At 37.0% G+C, this 15,090-nt stretch overlaps 1 protein-coding gene across 1 annotated transcript in view; it reads right to left on the minus strand.

Moving 5' to 3' along the window:
- The window catches only part of LOC147762007 (sacsin-like), a 41,317-nt gene that overhangs the window by 22,968 nt on the left and 3,259 nt on the right, over nt 1-15,090 (minus strand). The window contains exons 2-5 of the mRNA XM_087010852.1: nt 13,273-13,371; nt 12,861-12,946; nt 12,464-12,574; nt 3,802-3,949 (exon numbers count right to left, since the gene is read on the minus strand). Coding sequence (XP_086866978.1) covers nt 3,802-3,949; nt 12,464-12,574; nt 12,861-12,946; nt 13,273-13,282 — 355 coding nt within the window. The 5' untranslated portion in view covers nt 13,283-13,371. The remainder of the gene's footprint in view (nt 1-3,801; nt 3,950-12,463; nt 12,575-12,860; nt 12,947-13,272; nt 13,372-15,090) is intronic.

Raw genomic sequence — 15,090 nt, forward strand, 5'->3', positions numbered from 1 at the left:
AAAATATTCAAACAATAAAAAAAACAGAATAATTATGATTAATGTAAACCGATATCATGCCAATTTCAAAAACAACCTTCCTCTTTACCAAACAAAGCCACTCAGTAAAATTGAAAGTAAAACAAAAATACTGTTTGGCAGTTATGGGGGGAACGTCTACAAAGTTGTGCAAAAAAAAAAAAAAAAAAAAAAAAAAAAAGATCAGAGTATTGTACCACCAGCTGCAGCAAGCGCATTTGCAGGAAAACAAAAAAATTGGGACACCACCACCAGTGTTGTACTTGACAAGCTCCATAAATAGTAGTTAAAAAGAGTTCTCGATTTTTTCATGTTGACAAAAACATTTTATAAGAAAATCATGGGGAAAAGTAAAAGGTCAAATCCAAATTTGTGAAGTGCATTTCATGGCGAAAAGGAGGCCAGAGGTCAAATTCAAAGTCACAAGATGACCGTCAATATATGAATTCCCATTCAGGTTCAGTAGTACCAATGGGCATATCTGTGCCAGTTTTGGAGATATAAGGGAAGGAAAATTCAAGGCGAAAAAAGGCTTAAAGTCAATTTCAAGGTCACACTTAAATTGCCAGTTTGACTTCCTATTCAAGTTCAAAAGTAAACAAGGGCATATAGACTTTCAGTTTTGAAGATGTAAGGGACAAAAAAGAGCAAGCGAGTTAACTTCCAAAGCTGCAGTAATTAATTCTCGGCTGCGCTCACTGGAAATTCTGGCACCTTGATGCATGAGCAGTAGTATCTCTAAACTGTGGAGTTCATCAGATTGCACTCATATCTGTCGTGTGTATATGGACCTCATCTTCTTCATCTTGTTGTTGCACAAAAGCAACAAACACATTTTTCCAAGCAACAATGACTGCCATTTCCTTCTCTCTAGCTTATTACTGCGCATGTGTCGAGGTGTCAGAATCTCCTCCCAGCGCACCCGAGAATTAAGTTCAGCTTTGGAAGTAACTAGCTCGCTCTGCAAGTTAATTACGCCATGGGGTATTCGGGGCTCAGACCGTGATCACTATAGATACCCCCAATGGATTTTTTGTATTTTAAGAATTTAGATTTTTCATGTGAACAGTGCCTAAAGGTCAATTTTAAGGTCACAGTTACATTACCAGTGTATGACTTCCAATTCAGTTCAATAGTTACTATGGGCATATCTGTCATTTTTGGAGATATAGGGGACTGAAATATTGCAGTTTTGGAGTTAAAGCAATGTGCCATAAATTTTGTACAGAAGAAATTTATTGTATTTAAATAGAGAAAAGGTCATTTTGTTTGATATTCATGAAATGTGCTCATGAAATTCTAGATGTTCGAATTTCTTGAAATAATGTCATTTTTGACCAGAAGTTGCCTGCCTCGTCTTGTCCAGACGTTTAAAATTTTATGCACATTACCATATAATGTACTTTTTGATACAGCATAACTGGTAAACCATATGAAAAAAAAAAAAAAACACAGACACCACTATCAGTGTTGGGCTTGACATGCTCTATCAAACGGTTCTACCATTAACAGTTCAGGAAAAAGAGTTTTCAGTTTCGGCATCTAATGGCTGCTGCTCTCGAGAAAATGTACTGATTGACCCCAAACTCACAGAGATGAAAGATGACCCTATTGGTAACACCTGCCAATAATATAGGTGAGGTCTGTGCAGTAACTGAAAATTGGTGAAAATATTTTTTTGAAAAAAAAAATCCCATTTTTACATAATTTTGGCCCGTTTGGCCTTGAAATAAAGATCAAAGGTCAAAACCAAGGGCATATAGCTACATAGGACAAGCGTTACTAAAATGTTAGGATTGCACGTCCCATTAGGATGTGTATTACTACACGTAGGACTTGCACTACTTGGGAGCCTTCGTCCTACGGACATTGAATCCTAGTAACGTATGTCCTAGGACTTCCATTCCTAACAATGCATACCCTAGGACTTGCATTCCCAGGACTTAGTGTCCGGGCAGACTTGCGATACGAGGACGTGCACTCCTGCCACACCGGCATTTGGTGGGCTTTTGTGGCAAAACATTAACTATTTGTATGCATCTTTAAAGTTAAACAAAAATATGACAGCTTGGCAGTTATGGGGCAAACATCACCAAAGTTGTGCAAAGAACCTGAATAATTACCGCAAATGTAAACCAATCATGCCAGTTTTCGTATGCAACCTGCCTCTTTACCAAACAAATTTAAAGTCACTCAATATAGTCTTATTTATTTCATCTGTCATAGTGATGATTTCACCGCCAAATTAAATTTCAGAAACTTCCACATTTAAATAAAATTTTATATCAATGTTTTGTAAAGATAATTTGTTATAATGACATTTTGTGTATTGAATCTTTTAATGTATTGTGTTTATTTGAAAGAACTGTAACCAAGTCTTAGAGCGCATTCCCAGAGATTTAGATTGATTCAACTACATCGACCCTGGGGGTTCACGCTAGATTGCTGTCAGTCGACACGCGCACAGAATTTAATTACCCTCTTACATCTTTAAGTAGGTGGGACAGACATTTAAGCCGGCTAAGCTGACAATAATCTAGTGAGACTCCCCTCGGGGAGAGATTGATGTAAAATATGTGGGAATGGGGTCTTAAAGGAATTTTTTAGGTCTTAAAAGGATTGAATAACTTCATTTATGGCTTTATCTCCAAGTTCAGGTCAGTCTTAGTTTAATTATGTTTAAAGTCTCTCTGTAGTTATGTCTGAATTCTTTTAATTGGCTTCAGTATCTCTGACTTAATTTCTTTAGGAATCACTGTACATATGTATTTTGTGTATAAGTATATATAGAGAAGAACTTTGTATTGTAATCAGAGATCAGAGATCAGAGATATGAGATCATCAGAGTAAGTTTGGTCAGTCGAACCGACAGCTGGATTGTCTGTGTTGTCATCCAGAGAAATAAATGTAGAACTCGGTCAGTTAGTAGTTGATCTCCAGAAAATATATCGTAGCTGTAACTAAGACCAAGTGTCCCCTGTGATACATCTAAAAGAGGGCGTGGCAAAATGTGTTAAAATACCTGTATGTGCAGAAATGTTCAACTGCTCTTTGCTGCTGTCATCCTCAGTTCTATTGTTTGACCACTAGGTATAGAGTTGTGGTCAAAATGATGTCATAGACTGGACAAAGTCTGCCCCCCCCCCCCCCCCCCCTTCACATACAGGCATTTTAACATCTTTTTCCTCGTTGTGTTTGGAAGTTATTGTGCCAATGACACCAAAATTGTGCAAAAGAGTGTTTTAAATTTAAATGGAATTGTCCTAGAAAGTCGTGGTTGTTGGATCTTAATTACAATAATAGCTATGGTATCATCATTATCAAAGGGTGCCTTCTCTTCAGAAAATTGAACATGACGTTGAAAGCAACCGGACTATTTACCAAAAAAAAAAACCAACAAGAAAATTTAAAGTAAAAAAAAATGGTTTGGAAGTAATTAGACAAACGTCACATGTCAGACAGCAACAATGACAGCATAGACAGACAGACAGACCAATCAGAATATATAAATGCAGGCAATTACAGTGTCTGTATATAAAAACTAAAGCAAAACCAATTTGGTAAATTTAGATTTTTATCTTACTATGTGCTATATTCTTTGGAACCGGCAAGGTGCTCTGTTACATGTGTAAAACTGTTGAGCATAACTCTGTAAATATATAACAACTGGCAAAAAAATAGTATATTATTTCTAAAGTTAGCACATGTCTATACTTGCTGTGTGTACCTGTGAGTGTCTGTGTGCTGCAAGTACATTGTCAATTAACAGATTGCTAGTCATACCTGTCATGTGAAAGACAGACTTGAACCCCAAACCAAATTTTCCAACTTTTAGTGGATCATCTTTCTTGCTACTATTGTGGATGGCTCCTATTCTGTCCCAGTCAGCATCACCAAAAACAGCATCATTGTAGGCATACAGAGCTGGGCCCTGAGAAATAATTGAAAAGAACAATTCAAAAGACGAACATACATTAAATTAGAATGTTTTATAAATAATTTTAGTACCACAGAAGGTTGGGTTCCTGATGGGGGGGAGGGGGAGAGGAGCGGGGGAGGAGCGTTAATTTATTCCTTTTACATTGTAATTTCTGCTATCTCCTCTTAAACCATTAGGTAGTTTTGGTATGGTAAAAACTTTAAAATTTCATCACTCAGAAATTAATAAACATTTTAGAATGTGTGAATCTGGCATATAGCCATATTAAATGAGGAACTTTTCAAAATTATCAAGACTCCAATTATCAAGTTTGATAAAATTTTCAATTAAAGTGAAAAATATTACATTGGCAGAGAATAATCTTCCTTCAAAATTTTGATGACTGCCTTAATTTTCAAGTTTTTTACAGTATTGATAAACCTATCATAGAGATGTGCAACTGTGGTTTGGGCTGTCCATGGGGGTGGTTGCATGATACTTATTTTTTTATTATTTTTCTTAACATTGTAATTTCTGTTATCTTCTCCTTTACCATAATATAAAAGAAGAAATTGCAGTATTGATACCACTACCATAAGGGATGTGCAATTGGCAACTTCAGAATATTGTTGTGACTGGGGGCTGGGCTGTCTCTGGTTGGTGGATCATTCAAAATTATTTTTACATTTTCCATTTCGTTTTCTCTTCCTAGATCATTAAATCAAGGAAGTTCAAGGTTTGGTGGTTAAGAGACCTATAATCAGAGATGGTCATGGCTGCTTTGGAAAATTATAATTCTTGTTTACTTCTCCAAAACCATTATATTGAGGATGTTCAGTCTTTAACTATTGACAGATAGTGCATGGACCCCTTGGGGTTGGGCTGTCCCTGGGGGTGGATGATTCTAATCATTTTACTCATTTTTGTTTCTGCTAGACTTGTATCTCCTCCTCCCTGAGGGTGGATGCTTTTAGTTTTGTGTACTGTAACTTCAGTTATCTTCTCTCAGACCATCAGAGTCAGAAAGTGAAAACTTTTACGGGATTGGTACACCTATCATCAGTAACGAATATTTGTGTGCAAGGAGGGGTTGGGTAGGTTAACAATTGTCACCAGGGGGGCCGGGATGATTCTTTTTTACATGAAGTTAACTTCTTTTTTTAACTGATACACTGTAATTTTTATGCTGTTATTTTAAAGATTAATATAATACTTTATCACATAAGAATAGGGATTTCTTGAGGGTCATGTTCTCTTTACAATGTGGGATAGGTAATGGCTACCCACTGACACCATTTATAGTTTCTTTCGGTATTTTAACCAGAAAAGATCCTTTTTAATAATCACCCCTATGCAGCTATACACTATATTAAGCTAAAGGATCTGAGGGATATATGATACTGTCTCCTGATATTGTCCCAACAGTGAGATTAACCTCATATTCAAGTGTAATAAATGGTAGCTATGGATGTATGGATTGAGACCGCGTCTTCTGGGTCTTCTGTAATACGGTCAGATTTTAGAGTTTACATTGACGGGTATCTACCGTATAGCTAAAAAAAAAACACGACTATTGGTACGCGTATGATCGATAACTGATTTAATTCTCGTAAGATTACCATCCGCCCCCTTCCTTATGAATAGGTATTACTTTATTAATACAATGCAACCGTCGTGTAGCCGCATGTTAGAAGACAATGTTTGATTACGCATAGCAGTAGGAGGCCGCTACCCCTTCCCAGCAAGGAGTCAACACAGCAGCGCGTAACCCGGGCTTAATTAGGGGTTATTAGCTGTCCACTTATGATCGGTATTGTTCGTCTTGATTGCAGCACACCTCCTACTCACTATTGGTTCGACCGCCTCTTCTTTAAATGCTCTCTCAAACCTTTCCTCAGTCAGCCGAGAATGGAAACACGTTTATCTGCCGATAAACTACGTCGTTGATGTATTCTACAGTGGGTCATAAGGCTCTATCTATCATTTTTTTCGTCTCGCATTTTACCAGATTAAGCTGACGCTCGAAAACTAAATTTAATGAATAATTTTCTCACGTGCACTGTATCCAGCTAATTTTACGACAATAACTACCACGGCACCTCCGCCATTTGCAATTGTAGACGAACCACGTGTTTCCAACTGATAGGCCAATACAACTATACCAGACCCATTGTACGAGAAAAGACCGTTTATATTTAATGAATTAAAAAACATTTGAGGATTGCGATTTTCTATTGATATACTATCGATGGTATCCCTGTATTAAATCATCCACTGCTACCCCCTCTTTTGTAGTGTAGCATGACTCGTATCACAAGATGGCCTTAGAAATGAAGTAAGACAGGCCTACACTCTGTTAGTTTTTAGTCTATTATTAACCCTAATGTCGTTGCTTGTCATTCATTCTAGAACTCTCTGAGCCATCGCAAAATTATTTGCCAGGACATTTAAAGGCTACTTCTTAACGGATTTTTTTTTATTTGCACTGAGTCCAAAATGTTCGAGGACGTCTCTGTCGTTATCGCCGTTTCTCGGACGCAGTCCCAGACAAAGGATCGGAAAGTTTCTAAATAAAAGAACTTATAAATGCTGCCACTAGCCATCCTTATTGTTCCTAAGTAAAGAGAGGCGATAATGATCTTTTCTTTCTTCTAGCTTAGTCTGTCGACTAAAATGAACAAGGTTAGGCCTACAATGCAACCACCTATTATTACGACCATTAATGAGGTTCTTTGCTACACTCCCTTTCTTCATGATCGCGAAACCAGTGGGGTGCTGTGTTTTAAATATATAAAAAAGGGTCTCGCGAGGTGAAGCTATAATAATGAAATAAAAAAATCCAATGAATAGGCCTATCTAATAAACCATGAAGCACGTAGTCTAGGCCTCTTCTTTGACCGACATCACATTTTTACATTCTTTGTTTTAATAAGAGGACGAACGTGGTCTAATTTGTCTTTTGGTGGTGTGTGATTTTGCTCGAAGTAGCGGAGTCAAGTAAATCGGTGATTTACCGTTGGTAAGAGTAGCGATCATCGCTCCTGCGTCCTCATAGATTACTTTCTAATCACCCGTAATTAACGCAGTCAGGAATAAGCGCTCAAATAGGGGTTTTTGTATCAGGGAAAATTTTAGTATTAATCTTATGTTATTATGTATCTGTATTATGTAATCATGTAACTCATTTTCCCAAGGCGACCACCAATTATGACGACCATTAATGAAGTTCTCTGCTACACTCTCTCCTCATGATCACTTGCTCGATCGTGAAACCCTGGAGGTGTTGTATATATATTTGGGGTAGTTTACTATAGCATGCTACACTCTCCTCATGATCAGCTGCTCGATCGTGAAATCTGGAGTGAAACCCATGGTTTATCTAACAATGGTTTAAATAAATAAAAAGGGTGTCACGGAGGTGAAGCTGCTTAACTCATTAGAATAACGAACGAAAAAATACGATGAGCATTTAATAAACCACGAAGCACGTATGTTTTGACCGTTATCGCCTTTTTTACATAAGATGTCTCAACAAGAAGGCAGATGTAGTCCAATTTGTCTTTTGTTGGTGATTCTGCTTCAGGTAGCTGAGATTAGTTGATCGGTGATGCACCGTTGGTAAGAGTAGCAATCATCACTCCTGCGTTCTAACGGATTACTTTCCAACCCCCCATAATTAACGCAGCCAGGAATAGGCTCTGAAATAGGGGGTATTAAATCAGGAATTAATTTTTGTAATTATGTATCCGTAAATTCTTAGGATGTAGATAACAGTAAATTGTCAAAATTTGGGTGTTTTTCAGAATTTGTCAGTATTAGATAGATGAAATATCAACTACATATCAGCCTATCTTAAAATAATGGAAGTTTACAAATAAACCCGTAATTTTAGCCTAATTGCTGATTTACCCCTGTGGTAGAGTGTCTGAGTTTTAAAGTAGGTCACACTTGTCCATATATGTGTTTGATTGGCAGCTCCACTGTGCAGCTGTATATTTCCCGTACTAGATTGCTGCTAAGCCTATCACATTCTGTGAGTAACGTCGCGCTTTCACTTGCCAAACAATACTTTTCATTTTGAATTTATCAGTGAACTTAATTCTGACGATCTATTAAAGCTTTAAAAAGCAGACATATAGATGAGACGTATATGGGCAAAGGCACTCCCCCTAGGTGTCACGTGGTGAAGAATGCTGACGTCACGACTAACATGGTGGCTGCTGTCAATGCATGGAGGGGGCCTCCGGTTGAAAATGTTCAATATTAATGTTGAAAATGGATGGAAGACATAGTGACAGTTACATAGGCAGTGAGTAGAGGGCTGAACCAGTATAAATAACTAAATTTCTCAGCTTGCCAATGCAGCTCACTTATTATATAACGTTGGAATCTCCGGGGAGCACTAAAAGGCTGATTTCTCTGCTTCAGTTTATGGCTTCAAGAGAACGATATAGACCAGTGTCAAAATTAATTAGAACTTTCAACTGATGAAAGCTGGTATTCATTCGTTAGATCTAAGGTTTGTCTGAAAGTATGTGTCTGGGATTTCATAACATCAGCTCCGTTTTCAACTTAGGCATGCTTTAGTTAGGCTAGGGGGTCTCGTTGAACTGGAAACCAAGTTTATTTTGATATCTCTGCTAATTTAACACATATCGCTAATTTGAGGCGCATTCTTGTTGATCCCTATGAGGGCTCATGAGTCAAGCTGTCTACACAAGTCCATTTGTAGTGGACTTCTAGTTTTTAAGGTGTAAAGATCATGTTGAGCACACCTATTAAGCATTATATCTCATTACGTAACGATTACATAATAAAATGAAAAGTAGGTCAAAGGTCAATTTTAAGGTCACTTTAAGATTGCCAGTATATGACTTCCTATTCAACTTCAATAGAGACTATGGACCTATCTCTGCCAGTTTTGGAGATAAAGGAGAAGTAAAATATGCAAAGTTCAGTTCATGGTGAAAAGTAGGTCAAAGGTCAATTTTAAGGTCACATTTAGATTGCCAGTATATGACTTCCTATTCAAGTTCAATAGAAACTATGGACCTATCTCTGCCAGTTTTGGAGATAAAAGGGAAGCAAAATTTGCAAAGTTCAGTTCATGGTGAAAAGTAGGTCAAAGGTCAATTTTAAGGTCACATTTAGATTGCCAGTATATGACTTCCTATTCAACTTCAATAGTAACTATGGACCTATCTCTGCCAGTTTTGGAGATATAAGGGACTAAATGTTATAATTTTGGAGTTACCATAATGTGCCATAAATTTCCTACAGAAAAAATTAATTAAAATAAAGAAAAGGTCATTTTGGTCAAAATTCTTGAAATGGGAGGTGCTCTGAAGTTCCAGATGTTCAAATTTGATGAAATAATGTCATTTTTGACCACAAGTTGTCTGCTTTGCCAAGCCTTATGTTTTATTTTTCCGGAGTTCAAAATTTATTATCCATTACCGTACTGCACATTTTGCTTTCACCACCAATATGTACTTTTTGATACAGCGTAACTCGAAAACGGTATGGAATACAAAAAAACAGAGACCACCTCCAGTGTTGGGCTTTACATGCTCTACAAAATGCAAAAAAGAATGGGTGTCTAGCATTAACGGTTCCCAAATTAGAGACAGTTTTAAGTTTCGATATCTTATGGCCGCTACTCCTGTGAAAATGCACCGATTGACCCCAAATTCACGGAGATGAAAGATGACCCGAAGGGTAACACTTTCCATTAATATTATTAGTTAAGTTTGTGTGGTATCTGAATAAGGCCGCAAATAATTTTTTTTTCGGCAAAAATTTTGTTTTTTTGAAAATTTTGGCCTGTTTGACCTTGAAATAAAGGTCAAAGGTCAAATCCAAGGGCATATATGAAATCTACACATATGACTTTTGGAAAGCTGTCTGTAGAAATTTTTCCCATAATTCCTTCCGTAGGGGAGATAATTAGCATTTAATTTTGCCATTTTTGGACAAGGGTGCATTGCAATGAGTGCCACACCTAGACCCCAATACCGACAAAGCCCAAATTTTACGTGGAATGAGTTGAGATAATAGGTGACCTAAATCCAAGAGATGGGTATGGAGGCCCTTACCGTCTAGGAGGAGAAGCGGTAACGGTGACTTGGCGGCGGAGCCGCAGGAGCCGGCGGAGCCGCAGGAGCCGGCGGAGCCGGCGGAACATACGGGTCGGGACTAAAACCATGTGTACCGCCAGCGCCTACGCTGGTGGTACAATAAGGATATGAAATGAAGAGCTGTTGAAATAAGCTTTCTATTGATATGTAACATGTTGGTATATCTTGGCCGGTTTAGAAGATAGCTACCCCTGTTATCTACATCCTTAAAATAAGAATCATAACATTATCACGTATTTTTCCTGATGGAAAATATCATAATTTATGCACACTGATCGAATTATAAAGAAAATCTCCAGATGTAAACAAAGGTCAGTCAAGTATCACTCATCCCAGGCTGCAGGGCAGATATAGAGAATTGAATGAAGCGCCAGTGATCTGGCAACCCTACAAATTTGTCATAATGATTCATGGGCAAACAACAGAAGCATGATATTAACACCTTTTACAGTGTGAATGACGACACCTTATGAGGCTTTTGTTTCTTCCCCTGGGTTGGTATTACAAAGTAAGTATGTTGACGTAAGTGTGTTGACTTTTGCATGTTCAAAGGAACAATGGAAATGTCATTTCAAAACAAAGAGCCACATTTCCCTACTTAGGTGGCCAAAATATTGTCAATGAAACGCAAAAAAGACAAAATCACCAGCTGTTACTGACTGAGTCTAACTCAAATGCAAAAAGGTACGCACAGCGACAAAGCGCTATTGTAAACAATGACCCGACAATGAGATCAATAAGATGTATAAAATGACTATTTGTACTATAAAACTGTACCCCTGCCCCTACTTGTATATTATTACACACACAAGGCCACCCTATACCAGAGTTACAGATTGATTTTTCATTACACAGTCTCTTGCACTGAAGAAAAATACTCATAATTAATTTGAGGCCCTAGTAGAGGTCTTTTCTCTCAAATCAAAATAAACTAGCAAACATGAAAATTGGCAAAATGTATTAGAATGTAAAGTGTTGCGAACCCTTTAAACAAGGTGAATGGTAATATGCACGTTTAGACAAATTTTAATTTTAATTTCAATTAAATTTAATTTTAATTAAAATTGATATTACCAAAATTAGTAAATGTCGTTTGCGTCATGTATCAATATTTTTGCGCATAATAGTACCTACGTTATAAACATTCAGCAAAGATATTTGGAAGGCCGCTCTTTTGTTGTTTATATCAAAGGAAAACTATTTGATACCCATCGTATCAATCATTATACCATGATAAGAGATTAGCATACTAATATATGTCCCCAGTAATAATAACTTTAACAATAACAACAAACCTTCCTACTGTGCTTTCCGTTGCAAAAACAATTAGCCACGACTGTTTTATATATTAATAGATATTTATAATAATGACAATTTCAAAATCTTCAAAAGTGCCGACAGGGACACGAACTCCCGTCGGGTAGGTTGCAGACGACTCAACGACGTTAACTGTTGTTCCACCAATTCTATTGTTCACGCATACACATATCGACATCTCTGTATTGCCGCGCATGCCGAAGCTTTGCGGAAATTGCCGAAGGCTATGAAAATTCTTCAAAATATACTTTTATTACATCTCCCACTGCCCTGAGGTATGGCTAAAGGCTTTCAGTTGTCATCAGACTTTGTAATTTGGGAGAAAAAACGTGAAACAGTAACTTCTGGTGATGAATAATAGGTAATAGTGCTGCAAGGTGTTGTTTTTTATCCCTGATGTACGAGTAGCTTTTTCTACAGTTTCTATAATTCTCTTAACGTATGAAAATATGCAGGTTTTCTGATATAATAAGACTTTGATAAAATCAAAACCAATAATACTTTTAAAGTCGAGAGTCGGGATAAATATCGGCAAGGTGGAGATATGTCCCGCCGGCGCTTCCGCAACAGCAAGACTGAAGGACGCAAGTTACAAAGCAAAACATGTTTAGTCAAGTTAAAGACTTAATTACCGGTTTAACTTCGGCGGCAGTGCCTACTGCTGTGAGCAACATGCGCTGTCCATCGTAATCCCCCTATCATTAACACTGTCGGGGACGTGCGCATTAGCGCGTCTGATGTAGACAGCGTGTGCTATTAAAGTGACCGGGGACTTATTAGCTATAGTGTATTTTATTCTGTTTGAAGACAGTTAAAGATGGAGGATATATAAATAAAGACAATTTGAAAGACCGCCAGAAAATATCTCTGCATCCAACCCTGTTTTTTACTTGTAAATATACAAAGTTATGTCCATCTTGTAATGACAAATGCTAGACCATCTACCGGTATGAATAAGGACTTGACTGAGAAACTTTTAAAGTCTGTAAGAATAAAGACATATATCTAACCTTTATATATACAATCTAATAAAATAAAAAGAGTTTGCTTTAAAACATAACGTTACATTTACCTGAAATATCTTCAAATCTGGTTGATACAAAGACTCTGCAGAAAACTGGCGTCTGTCATTTACAAATTTCACAGATTTTGCTCCAGCATCCTCGGCATTCTGGATTAATTCCTAAAAATTTGACAATATACAATGTCAGTTTTCTCTTTCTTATTATGACTATAATAATTCTCACAACTTTATATTTAAGTAGATAAGTGAATGACTAATTTAAAGAATTAAGGTAACAAAAACTCGGCATTCTGGACTAATTCCTAAAAGATTGACAATTAATATACAATATCAGTTTTCTCTTTCTTGTTATAATTATAATAATTCTCATGACTTCATATTGATGTAGACGCATAAACAATTAAAATAAAGAATCAAATTAACAAAAATTGTACAAAAGCTTAACCTTCAGAATCTGCCCATCATCTGGATATTGGTCTAATACTGCTCTCAGCTGCTCAATCAAAGTTGGCGTCCGAATCCCAAAACCACCTAAAATATAAATAATGGTAATTATTTTATTCTACAAATGCCAAAAAGTCTTCAAACAAAACTTCCCAAAGAGACTTCTTCAATAATTTGTACTAGCAGATTATCTCATCAGCATGATGTAGACAATTTTTTAAATAAAATAAGGGACAGTAACATATACCTTCAAATTAAGGTGTATGGATATTCTAATGTTTATTTGCATAGTTTGTTTGTTTGAAACATTAAAATTACATCATTTGAAAAGATGCCAAATATCTGAGATAAACAAGGAGTGGCGTCAGAAGTTCCAATCATTATTATCTTACTTTTATCATGTATGCACTTACGATCAGCCATTTTTGTTTGAAGCAGCAGAAGTTAATTATTTTTGTTTATCTTAGGACATCACATTCGCTCGCTGCACATGGGACTCAGGTTGACCCAATCTGTAATAACAGAAATTATTTAAATGAACATTTTATCTTACTAGAGAATCAGAGAGGCGATACTGCGTCGAAGTATTGTGCCACCAGCTGTAGCAAGCACATTCGTAGGAAAACAGAAAACACCACCTCTAGTGTTGTACAAAGCGCAGTTAACAAGATTTCTCGATTTTTTTTAGTTGAAACTACAATTTATAACAAAATCTTGAGGGAAAGTAAAAGATCAAATCCGAATTTGTGAGGTGCAGTTCAGGAGGTCAAATGTTAAATTTAAGGTCACAGTAAGACTGACAATGTAGGGTGGTATGAGCTCCCATTCAAGTTCAGTGGAATCATTGGGCATATCTGTGCTAGTTTTGGAGATATAAAAGAAGGAAAAGTCAAGGTAAAAAAGTCCAAAAGTCAATTTCAAGGTCACATGTACGTTAATTGCCAATATATGATGTCATATTCAAGTTTATTAGTAACTGAGGGCATATCTCTGCCAGCTTTGAAAACATAAGAGATAAAAAAAAGTTGTCCAATTCAGTTCATGGTGACAAGAAGGTCAAAGGTCAATTTGAAGATTACAATAAGATTGCCAGTTTATGTCTTCTTATTCAGGATGTATATTAAATATGGGTGTATCTCTGCCAGTTTGGGAGATATAACGGACAGAAATCTTACAAAAGTCAGTTCATGTTCAAAAGTAGGTCAAAGGACAATTCCAAGGTCACAGATAGATTGCCAGTACTGGTATATGACTTTCTTTTCAACTTCAATAGTAATTACGACCCTATCTTTTCCAGTTTGGGAGATATAAGGGACTAAAATGTTGCATAGTTCAGTTCATGATGAAAAATGTAAGTCAAAGGTCAATTTCAAGGTAACAGTGAAATTACCAGTATATTATGACTTCCTGTTAAACTTCAATAGTTAATATGGGCCTATCTCTGCTACCCTAGGTTCTAGATTCCGGTATTGCCAGCTCGATCTTGATTTCATATATAACCCATAGTAGCAATACCAGGCTCTAGCGAACAGTGGCAACTCGGGGGCCTTCTTCTTCAAAATTCTGCCTGGGGCGCTTCCATATTTGGGAGTCACATGTCACAGCTGTGTCCGCCTGGATCCATATTTGGAAGTCATGTCTTGTACGTCACAGGTTTGGCCGCCTGGAGCTGCCTTTCCTGCCTTGCGCTGAAGTCTCGTGCAGGCGAGACAAGTCGCAATTAAAGTGCCTGACGCGGAGTTAAAAGTTTGAATTGAAAATATCTTGCAGTCGAAGGTCAGTGCCACAACACAAGCAACATTCTGCTGTAAAAACTTATTTTGGTGTAGCCATTGCGCAGCCCTTATAATAGGTTACAAACCACTATTAAAAATCCCATTCACTTCCATTGTAACGTTTAATTCTCTTAAAAATATTTCCCATGCATCAACAAACACAACACTTCAGGTTTAAATACTTCTACTCAAGGCCTAAACAATATTAAAAAATCAGGGTACATTAGTGGCATAGCTTGCCAGTGACATGACATGACCCGTAAGGTGCTGCCGCCAGTCAGCCAAAATAAGCACTAAAATGCAGCAGAGGGGAGGGCATGTAAAACTGGCCCCAGGCGGTTAAATTTCACTCTAATATGAAAAATAACACATCAAATTAAAGGTAAATGAACAAATTTATTTCTGAAATTTATTTCAAAATTTTCAAATGATCCAAAATTGAAAAATAAACTCATT

The sequence above is a fragment of the Lingula anatina genome, chromosome 4, assembly GCF_051362555.1.
Source record: "Lingula anatina isolate TDL-2025a chromosome 4, LinAna3.0, whole genome shotgun sequence".
NCBI classification, from domain to species: Eukaryota; Metazoa; Brachiopoda; class Lingulata; order Lingulida; family Lingulidae; genus Lingula; species Lingula anatina.